Source organism: Antechinus flavipes, chromosome 2 (genome assembly GCF_016432865.1).
Source record: "Antechinus flavipes isolate AdamAnt ecotype Samford, QLD, Australia chromosome 2, AdamAnt_v2, whole genome shotgun sequence".
Taxonomy (NCBI): domain Eukaryota; kingdom Metazoa; phylum Chordata; class Mammalia; order Dasyuromorphia; family Dasyuridae; genus Antechinus; species Antechinus flavipes.
Window position 1 is genome coordinate 495,845,365 of NC_067399.1, and position 22,432 is coordinate 495,867,796.

A 22,432-nucleotide genomic window follows, 5' to 3' on the forward strand; every position below is an offset into this window, starting at 1 on the left:
CTCTTGTCTGTATTTCACATTACTGTGTGTTAGGGCTGAAAACAATTGTATAAGACTGGGAACTATCTGGAGTTGGGCAGGACAGAAGCAGAATAAAAACCGCTGGGTTTAGTCCTCTGACTAAGAGCTAAGCAAACAGGAAGCTTTGGGTATTACCTGTAGGGATAAATTATGCTGGCAGGGTTGTGGATTAGCCCAAAGCAGTTTTAGAAAGGGAAGAGGGAGAGGGAGTAGAAAGGAAGAGGAAGAAAAAATCTAGAGAAACAAGGAAAAGAAAAATAAAAAGGGTTAATAAAGAACATAAGCCTGGGTATCTAATCCTGGCTTTCCTACTAATAAACTGAGTGATTTTGGGCAACTCACTACTCTCTCTGGGCCTCAGTTTTTCCATCTGTAGAATGTGAGATTTGGACTAGAGTACATCTCCAAGGTTCCTTTCAAGCTAAGCATTATATATTCTATGTTCTAAAGTCTATTCTGTATTCTCCTTTAATTCTGACATTGTGTGATCTATGTTTTCAGCTACATTTTTAGATTCTATAGTCTAAGTATCTCCTAGCAATGGGATTTTTTGTTCTAGACTCTAAGGTCCTTAGATGTTCTGTTTGTTAAGGACTCCTTCCCATTTTCTGCCTTCAGATTCTTTCCTGCTCTGACACAGACTGGAGTCTAGAATTCTACATGGATTATTACTGGTGCCATTTTGTGATGCCGGTGCCATAACTCACCTAGTTAGGAGGTCTTTAGTAAGGTGTGCTGGGACAGAATTCTCCATTAGGAACAATGATAAGGACACCCAAACATGGCCACTGATATCTCTGGGAGACAGTCACAGTCTAAATGGCTTTCATTTTTCTCCCCTACTTTTTTTGCTTTTCTTCATTACACCATCACCTGTCTTCCTTCTCAGTGAGTGGTGCTTTGTAGACAAATCTGCTTTCTTCAGAGACAAGCCCTTTTTTTTCTGAGGTTGTTCAGATCATGTCACTTCACTATTGAAAACTAAATAGCCCAAACACAACTTTGGAACTTGAGAGCATCTACCACCTGACTTTAGTCAGCTTTTCTGTCCCATTATTACAAACCATCAATGTGGAAAGTTCTCCCCTTCTTAACAAAGCCTGGATGCTTTTGCTCCCATTGATCTGTCTGTCAGAAAGTCTCATTTTTGCCATTTAAAATTCTACTTATCTTTCCAGACCATCTCTTCCCTGAAGCCTTTCTTGATCTCCTGATTGCTGCCATCTCTGCACTTCCAGAATACTTTATGGCTTGCTGACACTGATTTCATACTCCCTTAGAGAACCATTTGCAGACATGGCTTCTGCTTCCACTAGTCAGTAAGCTTGATGAGGACAAAGACCATGCCTTATTCATCTCTCTACCCTTTAGGATATCAAACACTGGGAGGTACCCAGAGCAAATACTTATTCACATGAATGAATGAATAGGAAAGAGGGAGTCTGCCAGTTCAGAAACACAAGGCATGAGATGGATGGCCATCTTCCTGGGCATAAAGGCCCTTGTGTCTGGCCCAGAGCCCTCACCTTCAGGATATTTGTATTTGTCTGTGACATCCATGCGGGAATTGCTGCCCACAGCCTTTGTGCTGATAAATCTGCCCACAGAGCTGGTCTTGGAGGAGGTTTGCTTTTTGTTATCATTAGGGCCAATAATCCAGGTGATCTGGTCAGCATTTACTTCCGAAAACACAAAAGGCATATCAAAGTCCAGGTTCACATCACCCTCTCGGACGGCAATGACAGAAGCAGGGCCACACTGGAACACTCCTAGAGCACAAAAAATCAGACAGAATGTAAAGATACAGCCCAGACATCCCCCCCCATACCATTCCCTCCACCCTGAGAAGGCCCTCCAATCACATCTACATGCTTCCTTTTTCTCCTCTGTCTCTCCAAATCCTAGCTGACCCTCAAGAACCAGATCAAGTCCATAAAGTTTTCCTTGAATATCTCATCTTGGAGAGATTGCTCCTCATCTCTGACGGATTATACTGTCTGTACCCTCAATGAATTCTTGTCATAAGCTTTGCAGGATTGTGAGACTGAGAATGGGATCCTCAGGGATGGGGCCATGTTCTTTGTTCTTATATTTGCTACAGTGCTGTAGCAGAGTCAAAGGGAGGCCTGCTAGGACCATCTTTACATTGCTTTGATGAGCAGAGACCCCAATTCTTACTCAAAAAATAATCAGAGCTTGGAGGCAATCCTATAGGACTGCATTAAAGAATCATCAATGTGATAGGCTATAATATAAAGCTAGGAACATTTTTGTTAAACTATCAGAGGATCAATAGATTCATAACAGAGAACTCATCTTATCTAAATTTTGTATCTTCTTCAATCCCAACATGGCGTTCTACATATAACAAACAGTTGAGAAATATTTTCCCAATTCCAAGTCTTAGAATTTGATGAAAAGAGAATGACTTCTATGTCACAACGAGAAATTAGGAATGGTTAAAAAAACTAAGAAATATTTGAATCCAAAGAGAGTAACTTCTTTACAACCAGAGCTGTTAAGATCAAAGAATGAGCTGCTTTGGGAGGCACTGAGCTTTCCACTGCCAGAGGTATCTAAGTTAAGGCTGAATGACCTGTCATCAGAACTGTTATAGACATGGTTGGACTAGTTAACCAATGAATTCTTTTCTAAGGATAAAACTTTTATGAACTTGAGTTCAAAAATGGGAAGGAGAGATCAGTGAGGACAGTGGCAGTTGGTGAAGCTTCATGCCAAAGACTTGAGCAGGGCCTTAAAATGGATAAAATCCAGATTCACAAAGCGGAGTAGGGACGTTGCAGACACTGAGAAAAGAGGTGGAAACAGGGCAACACAAGTCAACCTTGTATTTGGGTTGGTATGATGGTCATGCTGGAACAGAGGATCTAAGTTTGACAGACATGGGAGATAAAGTCGGGATATAGACACTGAGGCTGGATTATGAAGTTAAGCTTTCATCCTGAAGAAAGTAGGGAATCTGTGAAAATTTTTGGGCAGGGAATGACATTGAAAGCAGTGTTTTAGGAAATTTCTCCCTAGCAGATGGCTAGGATGGCTTCCTGATACCTGTAATATAGTGTGGAACAGCTATTTTTTTTTTCAGTTGAGGCAATTGGTGTTAAGTGACTTCCAGCTAGGAAGTGTTAAGTGTCTGAGGCCAGATTTGAGCTCAGTCATGCTGACTTCAGGGCTGGTACTCTATCCACTGCATCACCTAGCTGCCCCATGGCGCAGCTATCTTCCCTGTTTTTAAATGATATGAAGTCAAAGAATGCAAAGCTATTTTATTATGAGGCAAAACCAAAGAGAAAAATGGGGATAAGTTTGCTAGGGATAATATAATCTCAAAAGGCAAATTGAAATAACTTTGGTATTATTTGTACCATCCTCCCCATTTCTCAAAGAAATAAAAATTTAGCTAATCCACAACCTATTCAAGAACCAAGAGAAAAGTCAGACCAACTTAATCTCACTAGGTTACCTTGACTTCTCTCCTGTGGAGTTGCATCCAACACTTGCCATCCATTATATTGTGAGCTCAAGTCAATTCGAACAAACCAGGCTTCATTCCAGACATGGAAATTCCTGAATAACCGAATCATAATTAATTTAGATCATTAGGGTCAGGTCAATTAACATAATCCTTTTGTTTCACCGATAGAGAAAAGAAGTATTGCAGTAGAACTATTTCAACAGAAGTTATTTATCACACAAACTTGAAAAAGAGATGTTTCTCCTAGGACACAAAGAAACTCTGATAGATTGAGGGATTTTCAAGTATGGGTTATAAATCAGATAGCCTCTGAAGCACCCCCAAAAGTCTGTGATTCTGCTGCAGTAAGTTCTGGAGTTACAAAGACCTTGAGCTGATCTGGAACCTTAGAGTACTCTATCTATTTCTGTTCTGCTCCCACATCTAGAATGGAGAATAATTTTATTCAATCAACCAACCTTCATCAAGCTTTACACAAAGCTCTAACCTCTGCATAGTTGAAGAACAAAGAAATAAAACCCCTGCCTCCAGGGAATTTGATCTTATGCAAAGAACACTAGATTTAGAAGAAAGGTTCAATTTACACCTCCTTCACTTAAAATCTTTGTGATTTTGGGCAACTTTGCTTTCCTTTTCTGAGTCTCACTTTTTTCATTTCTAAAATGCAGATAATGTTGTGAGGACTAGATGAATTAATGGGTATGAAATCATTTTTGAAAGTGCTATACAAATGTTAAGTAACTACTCTTATTAGCAGAGATGATGACTTTTAATAGAGAAAATAGGGATGATCAAAAATAACTAGATAATCCAAGAGACTCTATATCAACTCTACTTAAGATAACAAGGATCACAGGGGTTTAGGGAAGGGAGAAAGCCCTTTGGCTTGGGAAGGTCAGGGAAGGCTTCTTGGAGGAGGTTAGACTTGATCACAGAATCACAGATCTGGAAAGGACCCCATAAGCCTTCTTGTCCAAAGCTTCTTAAACTGTGGGTTGCAACCCCATATGGCGTCTCATAACTGAATGTGAGGGGTCACAGAATTATGATTTATTTTCAGTAAATGTTTGATTTGTATATCTATTGTATATATCTTTGTGCCCTGGGTCATAAGCAATTCCTGTTTTACAGATTCTGTGGCTATGGAAAAGGGGTTGTGAGTGAAAAAAGTTTAAGAAGCCCTGATCTAGTACAACTTCTACCTTTTCCAAATGAAGAAACTGAAGTCAAAAATTAAATGAATTAAATTAAATGTTTTATCCTAGGCAACTGTTTTTACCCACAATCCGAATCTAGCCTCAAAATCTGGTATTAGAAATTCCTTCTACCTGGGGGGCTAACTAGGGCCAAGAGACTTTATAACATTCTGCAATTTGAATATTTACAAATGAACCATTTTACATTGGAGGGAAACTGTTCTTAGAATCTGTTCTTAAAACTTTTTCAAATCCCCCCATCCCCCACTATTCATACCCTCTCCTTAAGAAATTGTTTTGTATTTATCTGTACAACTCCATAGTGGAAGGTAAGATCCACAAGGACAGGTAATTTTTTTTTCTTTTTGCCTTTGTATACCTATCACCTATAATAGTGCTGTGCACAAGGTAGACACTCTTAAATATTTATTGAATTAAATTAGAGCCTAGCCTCTAGGCTGGGATCAAGCTCTTGGGAAGAAGCTATTTTTCCAAAGGAATATTTATCCATAAAGGTCTTCAATCAATAAGCATTTTTTAAGCATTTACTATGTATCAGATACTTTGCCAGGTGTTACAAATAAAACTACTCTTTGCTCTTCTAGAACTTACAACCTACTGGAGAATGACATACAAGTAAATACAAAGTTGTTTGAGGGAACCTTAATGATGGGTATGGGGACCAGGAAAGGTCTTGTGAGATCTGAGAACTTAGACTGTTCTTGGCATATACCTTGCTTCTTTGAGCTCAAAAAATTCACAGAAACTAGAACTGGAAGGAACCCAAGAACACAAAATATTAGAAAATTAAAAAAAAAAACCTGGCATAAATGTTAGACCATAGTGTTAGAGTTGGAAATGATCTCGGGCCATGCACTCCAATCAAGACTTAGAAAGGTGAAGTTACTTGTCCAAGATCACACAGCTAGTTCAGACCCCATTTCTCAGTTCCATATTTCATTATTATAATAGACTGGCTCCCGAATGTAAATTCTTATCTCAGAGAGTAGCTATAGAAAGCAATTCCTGTCTCACAGGTTCTGTGACTATGGAAATAGTAACAATAGTATCAGGGGGTGGAGAACATTAGTAGGGAAAGTTTACAGGGAAAGTTATAGTAGATAAATTTCCATAATTCCAGGTTAGAAGGTATAGAACGCACCCATTTCTTTCTATTATAGTAAGCAAATCACTTCATTTCTTTGGACCTCAGTTTCTTTATCTGTACAACAAATAAAATGGAAAGACAACTGCAATAATCTAAGGTCCTTTCCAGATCAGATAATCAATGTTCTAAGGGCTTGCCAATCAGTGTTTTATAATTGATAATCTCACAAATTAACTAAAGGTCTCAAAGATCATGGACCAATTTTAAAAATTTCTCTTTCTGAAAAGGTATCAGACAGCATTCTGTCGCAGGAGGAAAATCTCTCTCAAGTCTATAGTCTCGACTGGACAGATAGACACCCAGAAATGGGTTCTCTGGGAATGAGGACTTTAAGAAATTCCAGGGGAAGGTATAAAGCTGGGGAGAGAACAGGGCTGAGGTGGCTGGCTAATGGGTCAGAGGTCCCTGAGTGAGTCTGAGGTAAAGCAGGAGGATGCTTGCCCAGTCTGCCTAACAAAGCTCCTTTCTGCCCCTTCTCTCCTCCCAGGTATTAGGTGGTTCAGCATCCTACAAAACATGTGACTGGCGCACTTACTGCTTCTCCCAGTCATTAAAAGCTGCATTTTAACATACTTGCTGTCTTTCCAACATGTCTTGTTCATCTTTCTAACTTCACACCCAATGTTCTCTATCTTCTATCACCTAGTACACACATAGGTATTTAAAAAATGTTGGCTTCTTATGATTTGGTTGACACTATCAGGAATAACATAAGTCTTGGAAATATTTTACTGTTAAATAGTTGGTCAGGAGGAGATATGGTAGAAAGAGCGAGTTAGAATAAAAGGCCTTTTAGGTGCCTTCTGAGTCTGAGGCTCTATCACCCTATGAGTTTAAGAAAAAAGGATTTTTTTTTCCTTCTGGTTCTCAGTACCAGAGGAAACTTTTAAGGGGAACCAAGACAAAACAGAAACAGTGCTGAATTCAGAGTCAGGGGATCTGTGTTCAAACCAATGCTTTTTAGGCCCCTTAAACACAGGAAATGTGCAAGCCATTTTGTGGATTCAGAAGCCCAAGATCGGTCAGAGATAAATGAAATGTATACAAAGACACGTGCACCTAATGGAAATGTCAAGTTAAAAATTAACCACAGCCCAAACTACTTCAGATGATTTGGTTACACTCATTGATTAGACGGCGCCTGAGGCTTCATTTACGGTAACAGACAACAGAGTCATAGAATAGCTCCCTAGCTCTGGAGAAGTAGATACAGAGCAGATATCTGGTGTCAAATTGTGGGATGAACTCCAAGATCTAAAAATGAGATTTAACCCTTGAGCTCCTTTGAGGACTATTAAGGCTCAAAGGGCCCTAAGGGATTATCTAGTTCTAACTTCTTAAACTGTGGGTTGTGATCCCAGATAGAGTCATGTAACTGAATGTGAAGGTTGTGAAATTATGATCTATTATCAGTAAATGTTTGATCTGTATACCTCATATACATATTGTATACAAATACAATGTATACAAAATTGTATACATATCGTATACAAATGTTTGATTTGGATATGTGCCCATGGCTGTGTAAAAATTTCTTGGGTGGATGCAAAATGGGTACTAGGGAAAAAAGTTTAAGATGAACTGATCCAGTCTAACTGCAGCTCATTTTATAAATGGAGAAACGGCAATGTGGATTAGAAAAGGCATTTGTTCAAGGTCATCCAGGGAATAAGTAGGCTCCTAACTCTCAGTCAAGTACTTTTTCTACTACAAGGGTCATCTCCCCCACTCCCAATCCCATGGACAAACATATTTCCTACTTCTTCACAACTAAAAAGATCGGCTGTGACTTGACGATCTGTTTGGGTATGTTGAAGCTGCTATATTTTCTGACTTGGGTGTTGGGTAGGGGCAGGGGAAGGAAGGCTCAAATTTAAGAAAGATCCTTTGAGAAACACTAAAGTTTCATCTGAGGGAATAATACCTTATATTGGCTCAATATTGCTTTCCCTCTGATCTGACCAGCAGGATGGACACAATGTGGATTGGCCTGCCCTGCACATAGTTCAGCAAACTGAACCAGTGAAAAAACGGGTAATACTAAAAAACGGGTGATGCTCTTTCCCCTTCTGCCTTGTGATCAGATGCCACTGAAGCCATGACTACAATTTACTGCACTTGGGTCTTTCAGTCCTTGAGGTAATAACCATTATTTAGGGAAGAGAGAATTTTATGCCATAATGGATCAGAAAATCACACAATCTTTGGGTTTTACTAAATCACAGAATCTTAAAACCTTCCTAACACTTGTCGAACCAGAGTGTTAGGCTACATATAATTCCAACAAGGACCAAACATCATAGGACCCTATGGCCTCCTACGACCATTTGCTGATGCAGTAAAACTATTTATCAAAGGACCCCTTTGTCCACTAACCTCTTCCATTTCAATAAATGAATGGGAATTTGGGGCTTCTAACTCCTATCTGATCAGGAATCGCTTCTATTACACTCCAAGGGTATTACAGCTCACTCCAGTATTCTTCTCTTACCTAACAATTCAGCTTATTCCTTTATTAGACAGTTCTGTGTGTATTACAGCTCACTCCAGTATTCTTCTCTTACCTAACAATTCAGCTTATTCCTTTATTAGACAGTTCTGTGTGTCCTTGGAATAATAGATTCTTATTATACTGGGCCAAAATCTGAGACACTGAAACCCCCCTTCATTGGTTCTAATTCTGCCTTCTAGAGTTACCTAAGAAATAAGGTTGTTTCTCATTGCCTCAAAAGTGTCAGATAGTTGAAGACAATGATTATGTCCCCACCCAATTCTTCTCTCCTCTTGGCTAAATATCCCAGATTCCTTCAAAAGATTCTCACATTTAGGAGCAGCTAGATGGCACCATGGATAGAGCACCTGGGCTCTGGGGCAAGATTTGTCAAGACTTGATTCAAGTCTGGTTTCATATGATCTTAAGCCCTATTTCCCTCACTTTCCTCATCTCTAAAATGGGAATAATAATAACACCTGCCACCCGGAGGATCAAATGAGATAATTGCAAAGTATTTAGCACAGTGCCTGGCACATAGTAAGTGTTATATAAATGGTAGTTATTATTACATGTCATGATGCTAAGGCTCCTCCCCAGCCTGGCCACTCTCCTCTCTTGAGAGTTGTTCCAACTTGTTGATGAACTTTCTAAAATGTGATGCCAGATGGATTCTGATCAAAAATAGAATCACATTAATATAGTTGAGGATAAAATCGAGATTATTTATTACCTGTTTTTCACAGGATTCCATTTAAACATGAATAGTATTTGTACTATGCTATAAATTCTTGCAAAGACAGGTTGTTATTATATACTCAAGCCTAAATGACTCTAGGCCTTTTTTCCCCAGATTTTGTCAGGATTAAGCAAAAGAGGGTGTGGCTTCCCTGGGAGGATCTGCAGCTAGGAGAAATAAACATCTAGAGAATCAAAATTTTAAAGATGACTTTAGAGATCGATAGATCCATTCCCCTCCATTTATGAGAAGGAAACTGAACTCTGAAGGGGAAATGGCTTGCCCCAGGGGCACAGAGTAAGGTAATGGCACAATTAGGATTAGGACCCACATCTTCTGATTTTTACTTTCCCACTATCCCTTTCAAATAAGAGAATGGGGGTAGGAACCAGATCCCACAACTTTCTGTGTAGCAGTCACTTAGACTTTTATAGGGGGCGGTTAGGGATCTTCAGGCTGCTTCTGGAAGAACACTGGGCATAAACTCTGGCCTCCTACAATACTGATGCAAAGTCAGGGCCATATGATTATGTGCAGGGCTGCTTTGCTGGCATCTGGGTGGACTAGGCAAGTGTGGAGGTTAGGAGAATGATGTGGAATTCTCTACCCTCCACAGACTTCTTAAGGCATTTAAAATGATACCAGGTGGCTGTGTAAAATTCTGCAAAAGAAGCCTGGAACCTAGAAGGTCTAGGTTCTAGGTTTGGTTTTACTAGTTGTATCTTGGGCAAATCACTCAACCCCTGTGGGTCTCATGTTTTACCTAAGTAAACTGAGAGATATGGATTAGATCTCTCCAAGAAACCTTCCAGCTTTAACCTTCTCTATTCTGCAGTCCCCTAAGCTCAGAAATGTTTCAAAGTCTCCTATCACTTTTAAAGTTGTTGGCTCTCAGGTCCCTTTCAGCGTTAACATTCTATTTTCTAAGGGAGCGTCCACTTTTAAATTCTAAGAACTCATCTAACCAAAGTTTTTATAATTTTAAAAACTCTTTGCACTGAGTGAAATTTCCAAAACATATTTTTCTTTTTATTAGGCTTGATTCCAAAGAGTGGATAACCATTGTGGCAGTGACAATGGGTTTTCTAGGTAATCTGTAACCACAACACTACATAGTATGTTCCATTCTATCAGATCCTGTTCTGAACTATGTCAGAATGGTTTAACTTTGGATGTATCATCAGTCTGTCTGTCATTGTGGGTCTGCATTTCTCCTCCTCCCACCTCTCTAACCCCTCATCTTACACTTAGAACTGAGTCTTTAAGGAGCAATGCAAATAAGGAGATATCAGCATCAATACAGAAGAAAGGAGAGGGACTTACCAAATACTGTCACTCCCTCTTTCTAATGGGTTTCCCAAAGCATCATAGTAGACATCTATGGTCAGGTTACGGTCTGTGTCATGGGCTGAGTTAAAGTTAGTGATCACCCGGGCAGGGATCCCCAAACACCGAAGCACTGGAAACCAAAAACCAGGGAGACAGCTTAGAAGATAATGATGGTGATGGGGGCAGCAGTAGTGGTGACAATCTCCATTTATATACTATTTACAACAGCGGTTCCTCACAATAACCTTCTGCAGTAGGTTTGGTGCAGTGGAGAGACTGATGCACTCACTTGGAGTTAGAAAGAAATCTGGACCTGAATACGAGGTCTGACAATACAGGGTTGGCCACATAGTCATCGGTGGCTCAATTCATTTCTCTGAACCCCAACTCCCTCATCTATAAAATGAGGTGCCAGCCAGCGCTCTTGGTACAGGGACACTTTGTAAGCCTCAAAGCATCATTTACTTTAAACCTCTATGTTTCAGGGATCTGCAATTTCACCAGTACGAGATGTCCCTTCCTGCTGGGACAGGTCACAACCTCTATAACTTAGCAGAGGATTACTAAGTGTTGCTGTGGTCTGGCCAGCCAGGTGATTCTCTCCACATTTAATTATATTAGTCCTTGGATAAGTCCGTTGTTTGGCCCTTTTCTACGGGTAATAAGAGGATAATAATAATAATATATTTCTATTGCAGTTTAGGGCTCATGAAGTATTAAACTTACAGCAGCCCTGGTAGGCAGGTGATACAATATGATTATTTCCCATTCTTTTGAGTCTCGGTGTTGTCAATTCACAAAGGGAGTCAATAGCAAAGTTGGAACTAGAACCCAAGGCTCCTGACTCCTAATTCATGGATGGGAGCTTGGGACAAGCTTTTGGGAGTGAGTTCCCTATTTGGCATTGACTCAGCCAGACTGCATTTCCCCCAGTACCCACTGAATACCTGTATTCAAGGTCCCAGCAAAGACCCAACATTGGCCAAAGCGGACAGGTTGGAAACGATTTTTCTTCCATTGCTTCAGGATCTCCACACTGCCGTTCCAGTTCCGGGGATCCTTGCCTCCAGTGTAATCTCCACTCCAGTTCCCAGATAACACCCCATTATCGTCATTGCCATTGATCTGAAAAACATTTGTCCAGTCAGCTCCACAAATTGGAGGGCAGGAAAGGGGGCAATGTTTGGAGAGGGAATGAGGAGAGGAAGAAGTGGCAGATGAGAATAACTCAGCATGGTGTAGAGGGAAGTAGTGGCTTGGGAGTTGAGATCTAGGCACTCTTAACTCACTGGATGACTTTGGACAAGTCCCTTTTACTGTCTGGATCTCGATTTCTACATCTATAGATTATGACATCTTCAGTATTACCCTGACTCCTCATGAATTAGCAATAGTATGGAAAATCTTTTCATTTAAATCTACTAAAATCTTTCTCTATTAAATGTGTTTTCTACAAACAACTTATTGTTAGATGACCATATCTTTTTTTTTCCCCAGGAAGTTCAGTTAATTTATATTTAGCATTATAATTGTTAAATCTATGTTTTTCCTCTCATTCTTTATTAAATTATTTTTAGAATCTGTTGGAGGGGAGTATTGTTATTAACCAAACTCATCAAAACCATTAAAACAAATTACCTTTTTCTTATGGTACTAATTATATTTGTGCAAAAGCCTTTTAATTTCACATACAAAATTATATATTTTATCTTTTTGTGATCCATTTCCTAGTTTGGTTAAGAATTATCTTCCTAGCCATAATTGTGAGATATGTCTTATTTAATTTTATTTTAATTTCTTAATGGGGCAGCTTTTTATATTTAGGTCTTTTTTTTTTAGCTTATCTGTGATATATAGTGTAAAATGATGGTCTAAACCTATTTTTTAGGGCAGTTGGGTGGTACAGTGGATAGAGCTGGGCAAGAAATCAGGAAGACTCATCTTCTTGAGTTTAAATCTGAGTTTAAATACTTGTATGACCCTGGGCAAGTTACTTAACACTCTTTGCCTCAGTTTCTTCACCTGTAAAATGAGCTAGAAAAGGAAATAGCAAACTACTCCAGTATCTTTGCCAAGAAAACCCCAAATGGGTTCATAAAGTCAGACATGACTGAACAACAACAATGGAATTTCTGCCAAGCTGCTTTCCAGTTTTCTTAGCAGTGTTTGTCAGATAGAGAGTTCTTCTATATGTACTTTATATTCTTGTTTTTGCTGGGTTATTGAATGAATGGGACATATTATGTCCCATTGATATACTTTTTTTCTTGTTTTTTTCCCCTGTTACCAAATAGTTTTGATAATAATTGCTTTATAACATTAAGTCTAGAAGTGTTGTTCTCTCTTTATCCTTCTATTTAAATTTCATTTCCTTTAAGATTCTATTCCTTCTGTTCCTTCAAATGAATTGTTATTATTTTGTCTGGCTCTATAGACTACTCCTTTGTTAGTTTGATTAACAAAGTACTAATTTTAAAGTTGATATAGGGAATTTTATCATTTTTATTTCATTCATAAAGCTTAACCATGAGCAGTGAATATCTCTTCAATTACTTGTCATTTTCAAGTCTTTTTTTTTTTTTTGGAAGGGGGAGGGTAAGGCAACTGGCATTAAGTGACTTGCCCAGGGTCACACAGCTAATAAGTGTTAACTATCTAAGGCCAGATTTGAACTTAGGTCCTCCTGACTTCAGAGCTGATGCTCTATCCACTGCATCATCTAATTGTCTTTATTTTTTTAAACACTGCTTTGTGATTATCTATCTGTTTATCCATTCATCCATTCATTGATCTATCGATCCATCCATCCATCCATCCACCTATTCATTTATCTATCCATCTATCCATAGATCTATCCATTTGTTCATCTATCTATCCATCCATCTACCTATCCCCATTTATCTCTCTCTCTATTTATCTGTTTCTTGGTAGACTGACTCTCAGATATTATGCATATTTCATAGCTATTTTGAATCAACTTTCTCTTTCCATTATTTCCTTTGGATTTTGTTATTGCTGTGTTATTAATACCATAGATTTAAAAAAAAAACTCTACTTTTTTTTCAGAGAAGGCACTGATTTTTGGAATGTTTTCTCTTTTACAAAATGATGGGAGCAGACTACTAGCAAGTCTCTTCCAACTCTGACAGTTAACCTTCCAAGGCCTCTTTCAGTAGCTGATGTCTATGATTTTTTCTAGAAGAAGCAGTCTAGAGAATAGCACTCCCCTGTTTGCAGCTGATCCAAGGACCTACAAATCTTTCTCCCTTCCTCCCACTCTGATGGACCATCATTTGAGATCATAAGATATATTACAGACAGGCCAAGATGAAAGATTTCGCCATCTGTCCCCATCTCCTGAATCACCAGGGCCCCAGCCTGGAAAGTAGTAATCAGCTGGGTTACAGAAGAGCTCTGATCCTTTCAAAAGGCAGTGCAGGTGATAATTAGGGTAGTTGCCCAGCCCAGCCTAGCTGACAGTTTGGGAGGGATCATCTCCTAAATGCAGCTCTGGAAACTCTTGGGAGATAAAGCGGTTTGCCCGAGGGGCTAGGAATGAATCAGCAGCCGCTGAAGCCACAAAGAATGCCAACTGGGAGGGCTGGGCGCTGTGGAGGACCTTCCTGGCTGCCTCACCGGGCCACAGGCTTCAGCTTCTCAGCCCCAATCTTCTCTGCTCTTTGGCTTGACCTTCAATGCTCTCACTTTTTCTGAAACTTTAGCTTTCAAAGTCTCACCTGCCTTCTGAAGCTTCAGTGGTTATTGATTTGTAGCACATCTGAGTTACAAAGGGGCAGCAGGGGCACAGCAGGGAGAGTTCCAGAAAACAAAGTGTTCCACACAATGAAGAAGGCACTCAATGAAGGCTGTTGCTTCTTACTGGTGAGAATACAGATTTATGCATTTCAAGGGGTAGGGGACCTTAGGGGCATCCAGCCCAGTCCTCTCCTTTCTCAGGTGAGAGATCTGACACCCAAAGCAGCTGAGTGACTTCCAGGGTCACAGTGCTGTGATTCAGACCCAAGTTCTTCTCATTCCAAATCCAGAGATCTTTCCTCCTCACCATGAAGTCCTGACTTCAAGACCTGCGCCTGCCATTACTAACTTTTATGTTAGACAAGTCCCTCCTTGGGTCCTCTTGTAAAATGGGAAAACTAAGGGAGCTGATTTCAGATCCCGCGGACTGTAGAATACAAGGTAAATTAGGAGCAGATAGGTGGCACAGTGGATAGAACACTGGCCCTTGCATCAAGAAGACCTGAATTCAAATTTGGCTTCAGATACTAGCTACGATCCCAGACAAGTCACTTAACCCAATTGGATCCAAAAGGGAAAAAATGACAAAGTGGCAAAGATGGATCCGAAAGAAAAGAAAAAAAAAGGACAAAAAGTGGACCTGGAATGCAGGACTTCTGGCTAAGAGAAGAGAAAACACTCTCCAGAGAGTGGGACGGCAAAGTGGGGATTTTGCGATGCTTTTCTGAAGGCTCGTGGGGAGAGATGTTGGCATCCTAGACCAGACAGGCAGGGCTTCTGGCCTGCTTCTAAGTCACTTCAATTAACTTATTAAAATGTTAAAAGTTAAAAAGTTCAAAGCCAGAGAGATTGCTCTACCTTTTAACCTTTTAGCTAAGTCTATTCCCCAGCCATCGGAGCTCATTAACAAGTTGAAAGGTAAGGAGATTTCTAGTTAATTAACCAGGTGACTGGTAACAAGTCACAGGCACCCCTTTGACTTTGAACTTTAAAACGCTTGCAGGGAGCCAAGTGCGGTGTCCTGGAGGGCCCCCACCGGGAGTGAGGAGCCCTGTAGCTCTGACTGCTTGGGACTCTGGGTCCCACCCGAGGTGGGTGCCTTCCTGTGGGCCGCAGTTTTCCCACTTGCAGTGAGCTCAGATTCCCCCCAGTGCTGCCATTCGATGATGCTCAGATTCCTTAACTTCCCTTGCCAAGGCTGAGCCAGTTCCGGGTGGCAGGCCTCTCTCACAGGAAGAGTAACAGAGCTAAGGGCACTTGCTCCAGAGGATGAGGCCGTCCTGGGAATGAGGTCATCGCAGGACCCCGTGCCCTCTGGCCTGGGAGCCCCCTTATCGGGGAAACTCCCCTGAGCCTCCCCCAGCCTTCCTGATGCAGTGCTTTCCTAGGAACACTTGGCTAACTGGTCTGATCTCACACTCTGTCAGTGTGGAAGAGTTTTTATCTATGTCTCTTCTTTTATATTGGGTTATAAGCTCAGCAAGAGTGGTTGAGGGAAGAAAGATTTGGATTCAGAAGACGGGGGTTTGTAGCTTTGCTTTCTAATGATTATTTCTGTCCCTTCGGAAAGTCAGTGACCTCTTTGGGACTCAGTTTCCTCCTATGTAACGTGTTAGGACCTGAGCTCCCTCCCGACACCCCAGCCTGAGAGTTGGGACACGGGCTGCCTATCTCTTATCCCGACTTCTCACGATTGCCGAGATCAGTACAGAGAGATTGTTCGGTGAAGGCTGAATGAATGAAGGCTCTGGCGGGATGTGGCAGAGCTGGAGCCAGGACAATCACAGCTCACATTTCTAAAGCCTTTGAGGGTTTAAAATGCATTTTCCTCACAACAGACCAAAGAGATGGGTGATATAAAAATTGTTATCCCTAGTTTATAGATTAGGAAACTGAAATTCAGAAGGGGAAGTCATTCACCCAGCCATTAGAGCTGGAAATTGAATCTAAGTCTTCTCCTTCTAAGGCCAGGGCACTTTCCAGAGCCTCCTGCTGGTCCAGAGGATAGCGTTCAAATGTCGTCTCAGATACTTCCTACCTGTGTAACCCTGGATGAATGAAATACTACTTGTATCTCCCTCAGTTTCCTCAGCTGTAAAATGGGAATAATATTTCTTTTTTGGGGAGAGGGTATAATATTTCTAAAGTGCTTAGCACAGTGCTTGGCTTATAGCAGGTGCTGTACAAGATGCTTATTTTCTTCCCTTGCCCATGCCATGTGGAACATCGGGAAGTATGTCTTAATGTCCTCTCTCTCTCTTCTCCTAGGTTGGGTTCTGGCTCTTGACAATACTAGAGTTTATGGGCTGAGCCCTGCCTTGTTTCTGGGCCTGCTGGGCAGAGGCCCTGGCTAACTTTGACCAAAATGTTAGAGGAAGAAATGTTATGAGCCAGGATCCGAGTTAGAATTGTCCAGAACCTCGATTATAGGCTGGATAGTACTCTCCTTACCATGCCGCTCAGCACTCGGCCAATGTATTTAGGGTCATTTCTTCGGGCCACATCTGTGACGGGGTCACGGCGAAAGTTGAGACTCCTGTCCAGGATCGTGAGAGAAATGTTCAGAATGTCTTCTTCAAACTGTTCAGAAAGAGAAGCCTGGGGTTAATAGTGGTTACATGACTGTAATGAAGGGAGGAGAGAAACCCTGAAGGAGGGCCACAAGGTAAATGGAAAGACTTGAATTCAAATCTGCCTCATATATTTACTAGTTGCATGACTATGGACTAGTCATCTAATTCTGTTTGCCTCAATTTCCTTATCTGTAAAATGAACTGTTAAAAAAGGAAATGCAAACCACTCCCATATCTTTGCCAAGAAAACGTCAAATGGGATCATGAAGAGACTGGACATGACTGAAATGATTCTGCAATAGAAGCCCAATCCTCTCATTTGAACCTTAGGCTCAGGGAAAGAAAGTACCTTGGTTCAGGGCTGTATAACCAGCTGTTCCAGCTACAAAATGTAGCAAGCTAGTTTTTCCAAGATGAGAAAACCTAGTTGCACTGTGTACTTACACTAGAAGTTGAAAGAAAGGAGCAGAACAGAGCAAGAGCTTAGAATTTTGAATGAAAACATTTTGCCAAAAAGATCTGAATGTATTTTTTACTTAAATGACTAACACACAAGTTATATACAAAGGATAATCCAACTTGTTCTTTGAAGTCAATCACTCAGGAAACTTGTATGCAACCTTTGGCTGCCTTATTATTAATTTACCTGTCCAAAATTCCAGCCAACCATATTGATTCGATTTGTGCTCCCTACGTATATGATACCAGCATCTTCCTCCACATATTCTTCTCTCTCTGCATTATTCCTCATGAATACAGCATCCGCTGGAAACCCCAAAAAAGAAATGTTTGAGGTGGGAGAGAATTAGAAAGGGCCCTTTCCTTTTTCCACTTCATCCCAGACACACTCTGTACTAGGGAACTGATTGTTTCAAAGAAAGTCCCACTCTTGGCCTTTAAAAGAACTCATTGACACAGAATTTCAGAGTTAGAAAGTACCCCAGATATCCTCTAGTCCAAAAATCCTTAGCCTGAGGTTCTATGGATATATTCCAATTGGTCCATGTATTTGTATGGGAGGGAAATGACATTATTGTTTTCACTAATCTCTTTCTGACATTTTGCATTTCCTTCTATTATGATTTTAAAAATCAAACAATTATTATTCTGTGAGCAGGTTCATTCACTTTATCAGACTGCCAAAGGGATCTATGACTTCTTGCAGACAAGTCCAACTCATGCCTGAAGAGGAATGGGTTCTATAATATCAAGTTTCCAGGATCTGCTTAAAAACCTCTCATAAAGCAGAATGTGCCACTTATGGCTAGTTCTAATTGTTGACAAGGTTTTCTTTACTTTAAGCTTAAATCTTCCAGCCTTTGTTTCAGACTCTACCCTTTCCAGCTAATTCATACAGAACTAATCCCTTCTTTACATGGCAGGTCTAGACTTGATGTTTCTGACTCCCTGTTTATGCTTTTGGAAAAATGCAGGTGGGAAGGGAGGCTGGAGAAAGGGTCTGGTGCCAACCAGCACTAAGTCCTGTGTCTAAAATAAACTGAGATACTCTAGGGGCTCAGGCTGAAGAGATGAAATAATTGTGTTTCAGTGCTGAGAATTTGGGAAAGGTGGAACAGTAGCTGTCCACATCACCAGGAAGCCATTCAGTATTACTAGTTTATTGCAACACTGTCATCAAATCTAAAGGCATTGATGCTGCCAGAGAACTACCAAATGCTATGACACTATCTTCATGACTTAACTGGTTCAGAAATATTATTGATGCATAAAGTCCTTGTGCTAGAATTCACCTGTGAGAGTCACTGACCCAATTCCCTGACTCCAATGAGTATCATTGAACTTTAGAGCTATAACAAGCCCTTGACAGAACAGAGATGGATAGAGTTCCAAGAAACATCACAATATAGAGAAGAGAGTTTTAGAGTTGGAAGGAACCTTAAAGCATGAAAAGCAGAACATTAGAGATAGAAATGACCCCAAAACAGAATATCAGAACTAGAAAAAGACACAATGCATAATGTTTGATTTGAAAGGATACTTAGGATGTAAAATATTATAACCAAAAGAAGCCTCTAAAATGACTTAGCCCAACCTCCTCATGGGGAAAGTGAGGGCCAGAGGCAGGAAGTGAACTGCCCAAGATAACCATGAGTTAATGAAAGAACTAGCATTAAGTCCCAACTCCCCGGCCTCCTGGGGTAGAGCTCTCTCCAATTCCCCCTTTTTCTTCTGTAAACCCTTGCAAGATTCACCTGGATTGGGAATCAGTCCAGTGGTGGGCTCACGATGTGGGAGGGGGCTTGACTCCTACCTTGCAGCCAGGGATTAAACAGTAGAACCCATGTCCCCAGAGTTGTGGAGGTGCTTCCACCTTGAGAGACGATCTGACTGCTGAGTGTATATCGACCAATAGGGGCATTGGCTGGACTGGAGATGGCAATGGTCATTGAACCGTCTTGGTTGTTGGACACGAGTACTGCACTCCAGGAACTGCCGCTTGACCCAGTAGACAACGGCATCACGGCTTTGGTCCGGGCTGATTCAGAGGGGTTTGGACCTTTCCGAAAACAATAGAGAACAATTAAATCCATGTAGTATATCTGAACAAGGATTTAGGAGAGAGTAGCGGAAATGAGCTGAACTCCAAATGGAATCTCAGTCAGACACAAACGAACAACAATAGAGCTGAAGGGACCTTAGTCATTATTCATCACAATCCTAGAGAGGTCCCACAAACAGAGCCCAGACCTCTTTCATCCCATCTTGCATCTTTATGTTAATCATAACATCTAGGAACAGCAAATTTGACACAATTTATTGAGTGCTTGCTACATGTAGAACATTATTCTGGGCCCTGGGAAAGAGGAAAAAAAAAGAATTCAGTTACCTGTTGAGGCTGTGAAGATCAGCCTCTCCTGAGAGGTGATAGGTCTGCTGAAAGACATCTTGACATTAAAGGGCTGCCCCCTCCTTGTGATCAGCTCTTGGCTGTAGTACTTGTCTGTGTGGTGAGCATATCCATTAGCTTGTATCTGCCAGTTGAAGTCTGTGAGTCTCAAATCTGTGAAAAGAAAAAGGACCAGTTGGAGACTTTGGGATCTTTTATAGAACAACAATCAGGCAATTGACATTAATTGCCTTTAAGTACCAGGAAAACCAAAAAAAGGCAAAAACAGTAGCTGCTCTCAAGGAGCCAACAATCCAATGAAGGGGACAACGTGTAAACAAGTATATACAAAGCTATATACAGGATAAATAGAAAATCATGAACAGCGGGAAGGCAAAGGAATTAAAGAAGATGGGGGAAGCCTTCCTATAGAAGGTGGGATTTTAATTGGGATTTAGAAGGAACCAGGGAGATCAAGCAGAGAAGGAAGAACAGTTCGGGAATAGGGGACAGCCAGAAAAAATGCCCAGAGCAGAGATATAAGAGCGTCTTATTTGTGGATAGGTAGGAGGCCAGGGTCATTGAATCAAAGCGTATGCGTTGGGGAATGGGGTATGAGAAGACTGGAAAGATAGGAGTAACTAAGTGGTGAAGGGCTCTGAATGCCAAACAGCCACACTCGGTCCTGGAGACTAAGGAGGCACCTGAAGAACTTGGGACACTTATGCTGGGAACTACAGGCTAATGTACAGAGGGGAAGTGGAACTGGGGACATTCAACCATTCTTACATTTATTCATTCAACAGATATGTGAGACATATATATATATATACATATGTATGTATAGAAACAAAAATATATAAACATGTATATACTCATAAGAATATACTGTGGGCAGCTACATGGCTCAGTGGATAGAGTGCTGGGCATGGAGTCAGGAAGAAGTCAGGAAGAGTCATCAAATCCAGCCTCAGACACTTAGTAGATGTGTGACCCTGGGCAAGTCACTTAACCCTGCTTACCTCAGTTTTCTCATCTACAAAATGGGCTGGAGAAGGAAATGGACCACTCCAATTATCTTTGCCAAGAAAATCTCAAATGGGAACATGGGAGAGTCAGACACCACTGAAAAATGATTGGACAACAAATGGGTGCAGTAGTGGCACACAAAAGATAATTCCCCTTTTTGGCTTTCAAAACACTTTCCATACAAGAGTCCATTAAGGTAGGCAGCAGAGTCAATATTATGATCACATTTACAGATGATCGAAATAATTTAGGATAGTAGGAATCAGAACTGGGGAATGGGGGATGTCAGGCCCCAGGGACCATGTAGTCTAACTATCTCATTTGATGGATTTGTCTGTGGTCACAGTTTGGTTCAAGATTTCAAGGGAAAGAGAGCCAGTTGCGTCATCCACGAGGACATAAGGAGCCCCTTACTTCAATTTTACTGCCACCCTAGGTCCCAGCCTTCGCAAGATCATAGAGCTGGGATGGGGCCTTGGAAGGTCATTCAGTCTAGCATCTCATTTGACCTATGAGGAAATGGAAGCAGACTAGGAACCTGCTTAGGGTCAGAGAACTAGTAAAGTACTCGAGGGCTGCCCACCCTTAGTAGAGTCCTAAGGAGTCAAACCTACACACAATCTCCTCCCAGAAAAACAGCCCTGCCCAAATCTGCAGGCCAACAGAGTAGCTGAGCACAGGGAAGACCAGCATGGCCTTATAATTAGGCAAACAAAAAAACCTTTAGACTCTCCTAGTTAAGGAGACCCTGGGCACCTCAGAATATACAAATTCAAGAGTGTCCAAGATAAAGATAAGCCCAGAGATTGGCTCCACTCACAGCCATTAAAGTCCATCAGCTCCCTGTCTGAAGAGCCCAGTCTGAACAGACAGTCCCTTAGCAATAACAGAACAAAGTTTGCGACCTCAGTGTTCTAAGTTTAAGGATAGTGCTGTGATAACAGGATTCTCAGTTGTCTCTTAAAGATAAAGAGGGCTGGGTTCTTTGCCTTTCTAAGGATTGCAAGTAAAAGGTGAAATGAAAAAAAAATCCAAATGATGATAGAGTAAAATAATATTAATAAATAAATATAATAAAATGATAGAATATCAACAATAGTATTAATTATATCAATATTGATAATATTATTATTAGTAATAATAATTGCTAACATTTATAAAGAGCCAAATCTGTGCCAGACACCATACGAAGTGCTTTACAATTGTTCTCATTTGATCCGTGAAGATCCCACAGTCCTAGGAGGTAGATGCTATTGTTATCTCCATTTTACAGATGAGGAAACTGAGGTAATCAGGGATTAAGTGACTTGCACTGGGTCACAATTCTTGTCTGAGGTTGGATTTGGACTCAGCTGTTCCGGATTCCAGCCCTGGTGCTCTCTCCCTGTGCCACTTAGCTGAAAATAATAATAGCAGCAAACATTTATATAAGACTTACTGTAAGGTAGGCACTGTGCTGAATGCTTTACAAATAGTACCTCAACTGCTTGCATTTTTGTTTTTCTTCCCAGGTTATTTTTACCTTTCTAAATCCGATTTTTTTGTGCAACAAGAGAACTGTATAAATATATACACATATATTGTATTTAAGATATACTTTAACACGTTTAACATGTATGAGACTGCCTGTCATTTAGGGGAGAGGGTGGAGAGAGAGAAGGGAAAAGTTGGAACAGAAGTGAGTGCAAGGGACAATATTGAAAAACTACCCATGCATATGTTCTGTCATTAAAAAGCTATTAAAAAATTTTTTACCTCATTTGATCCTCACAACAACCCTGGGAGA

General features: G+C 40.7%; 1 protein-coding gene across 1 annotated transcript in view; it reads right to left on the reverse strand.

Moving 5' to 3' along the window:
* The window catches only part of TGM3 (transglutaminase 3), a 40,715-nt gene that overhangs the window by 9,471 nt on the left and 8,812 nt on the right, over window positions 1-22,432 (reverse strand). Inside the window, exons 2-9 of the mRNA XM_051979966.1 lie at window positions 19,618-19,791; window positions 19,042-19,287; window positions 17,416-17,534; window positions 16,648-16,776; window positions 11,388-11,565; window positions 10,435-10,570; window positions 3,506-3,609; window positions 1,548-1,790 (exon numbers count right to left, since the gene is read on the reverse strand). Of these exons, the coding sequence (XP_051835926.1) occupies window positions 1,548-1,790; window positions 3,506-3,609; window positions 10,435-10,570; window positions 11,388-11,565; window positions 16,648-16,776; window positions 17,416-17,534; window positions 19,042-19,287; window positions 19,618-19,791 (1,329 nt within the window). The remainder of the gene's footprint in view (window positions 1-1,547; window positions 1,791-3,505; window positions 3,610-10,434; window positions 10,571-11,387; window positions 11,566-16,647; window positions 16,777-17,415; window positions 17,535-19,041; window positions 19,288-19,617; window positions 19,792-22,432) is intronic.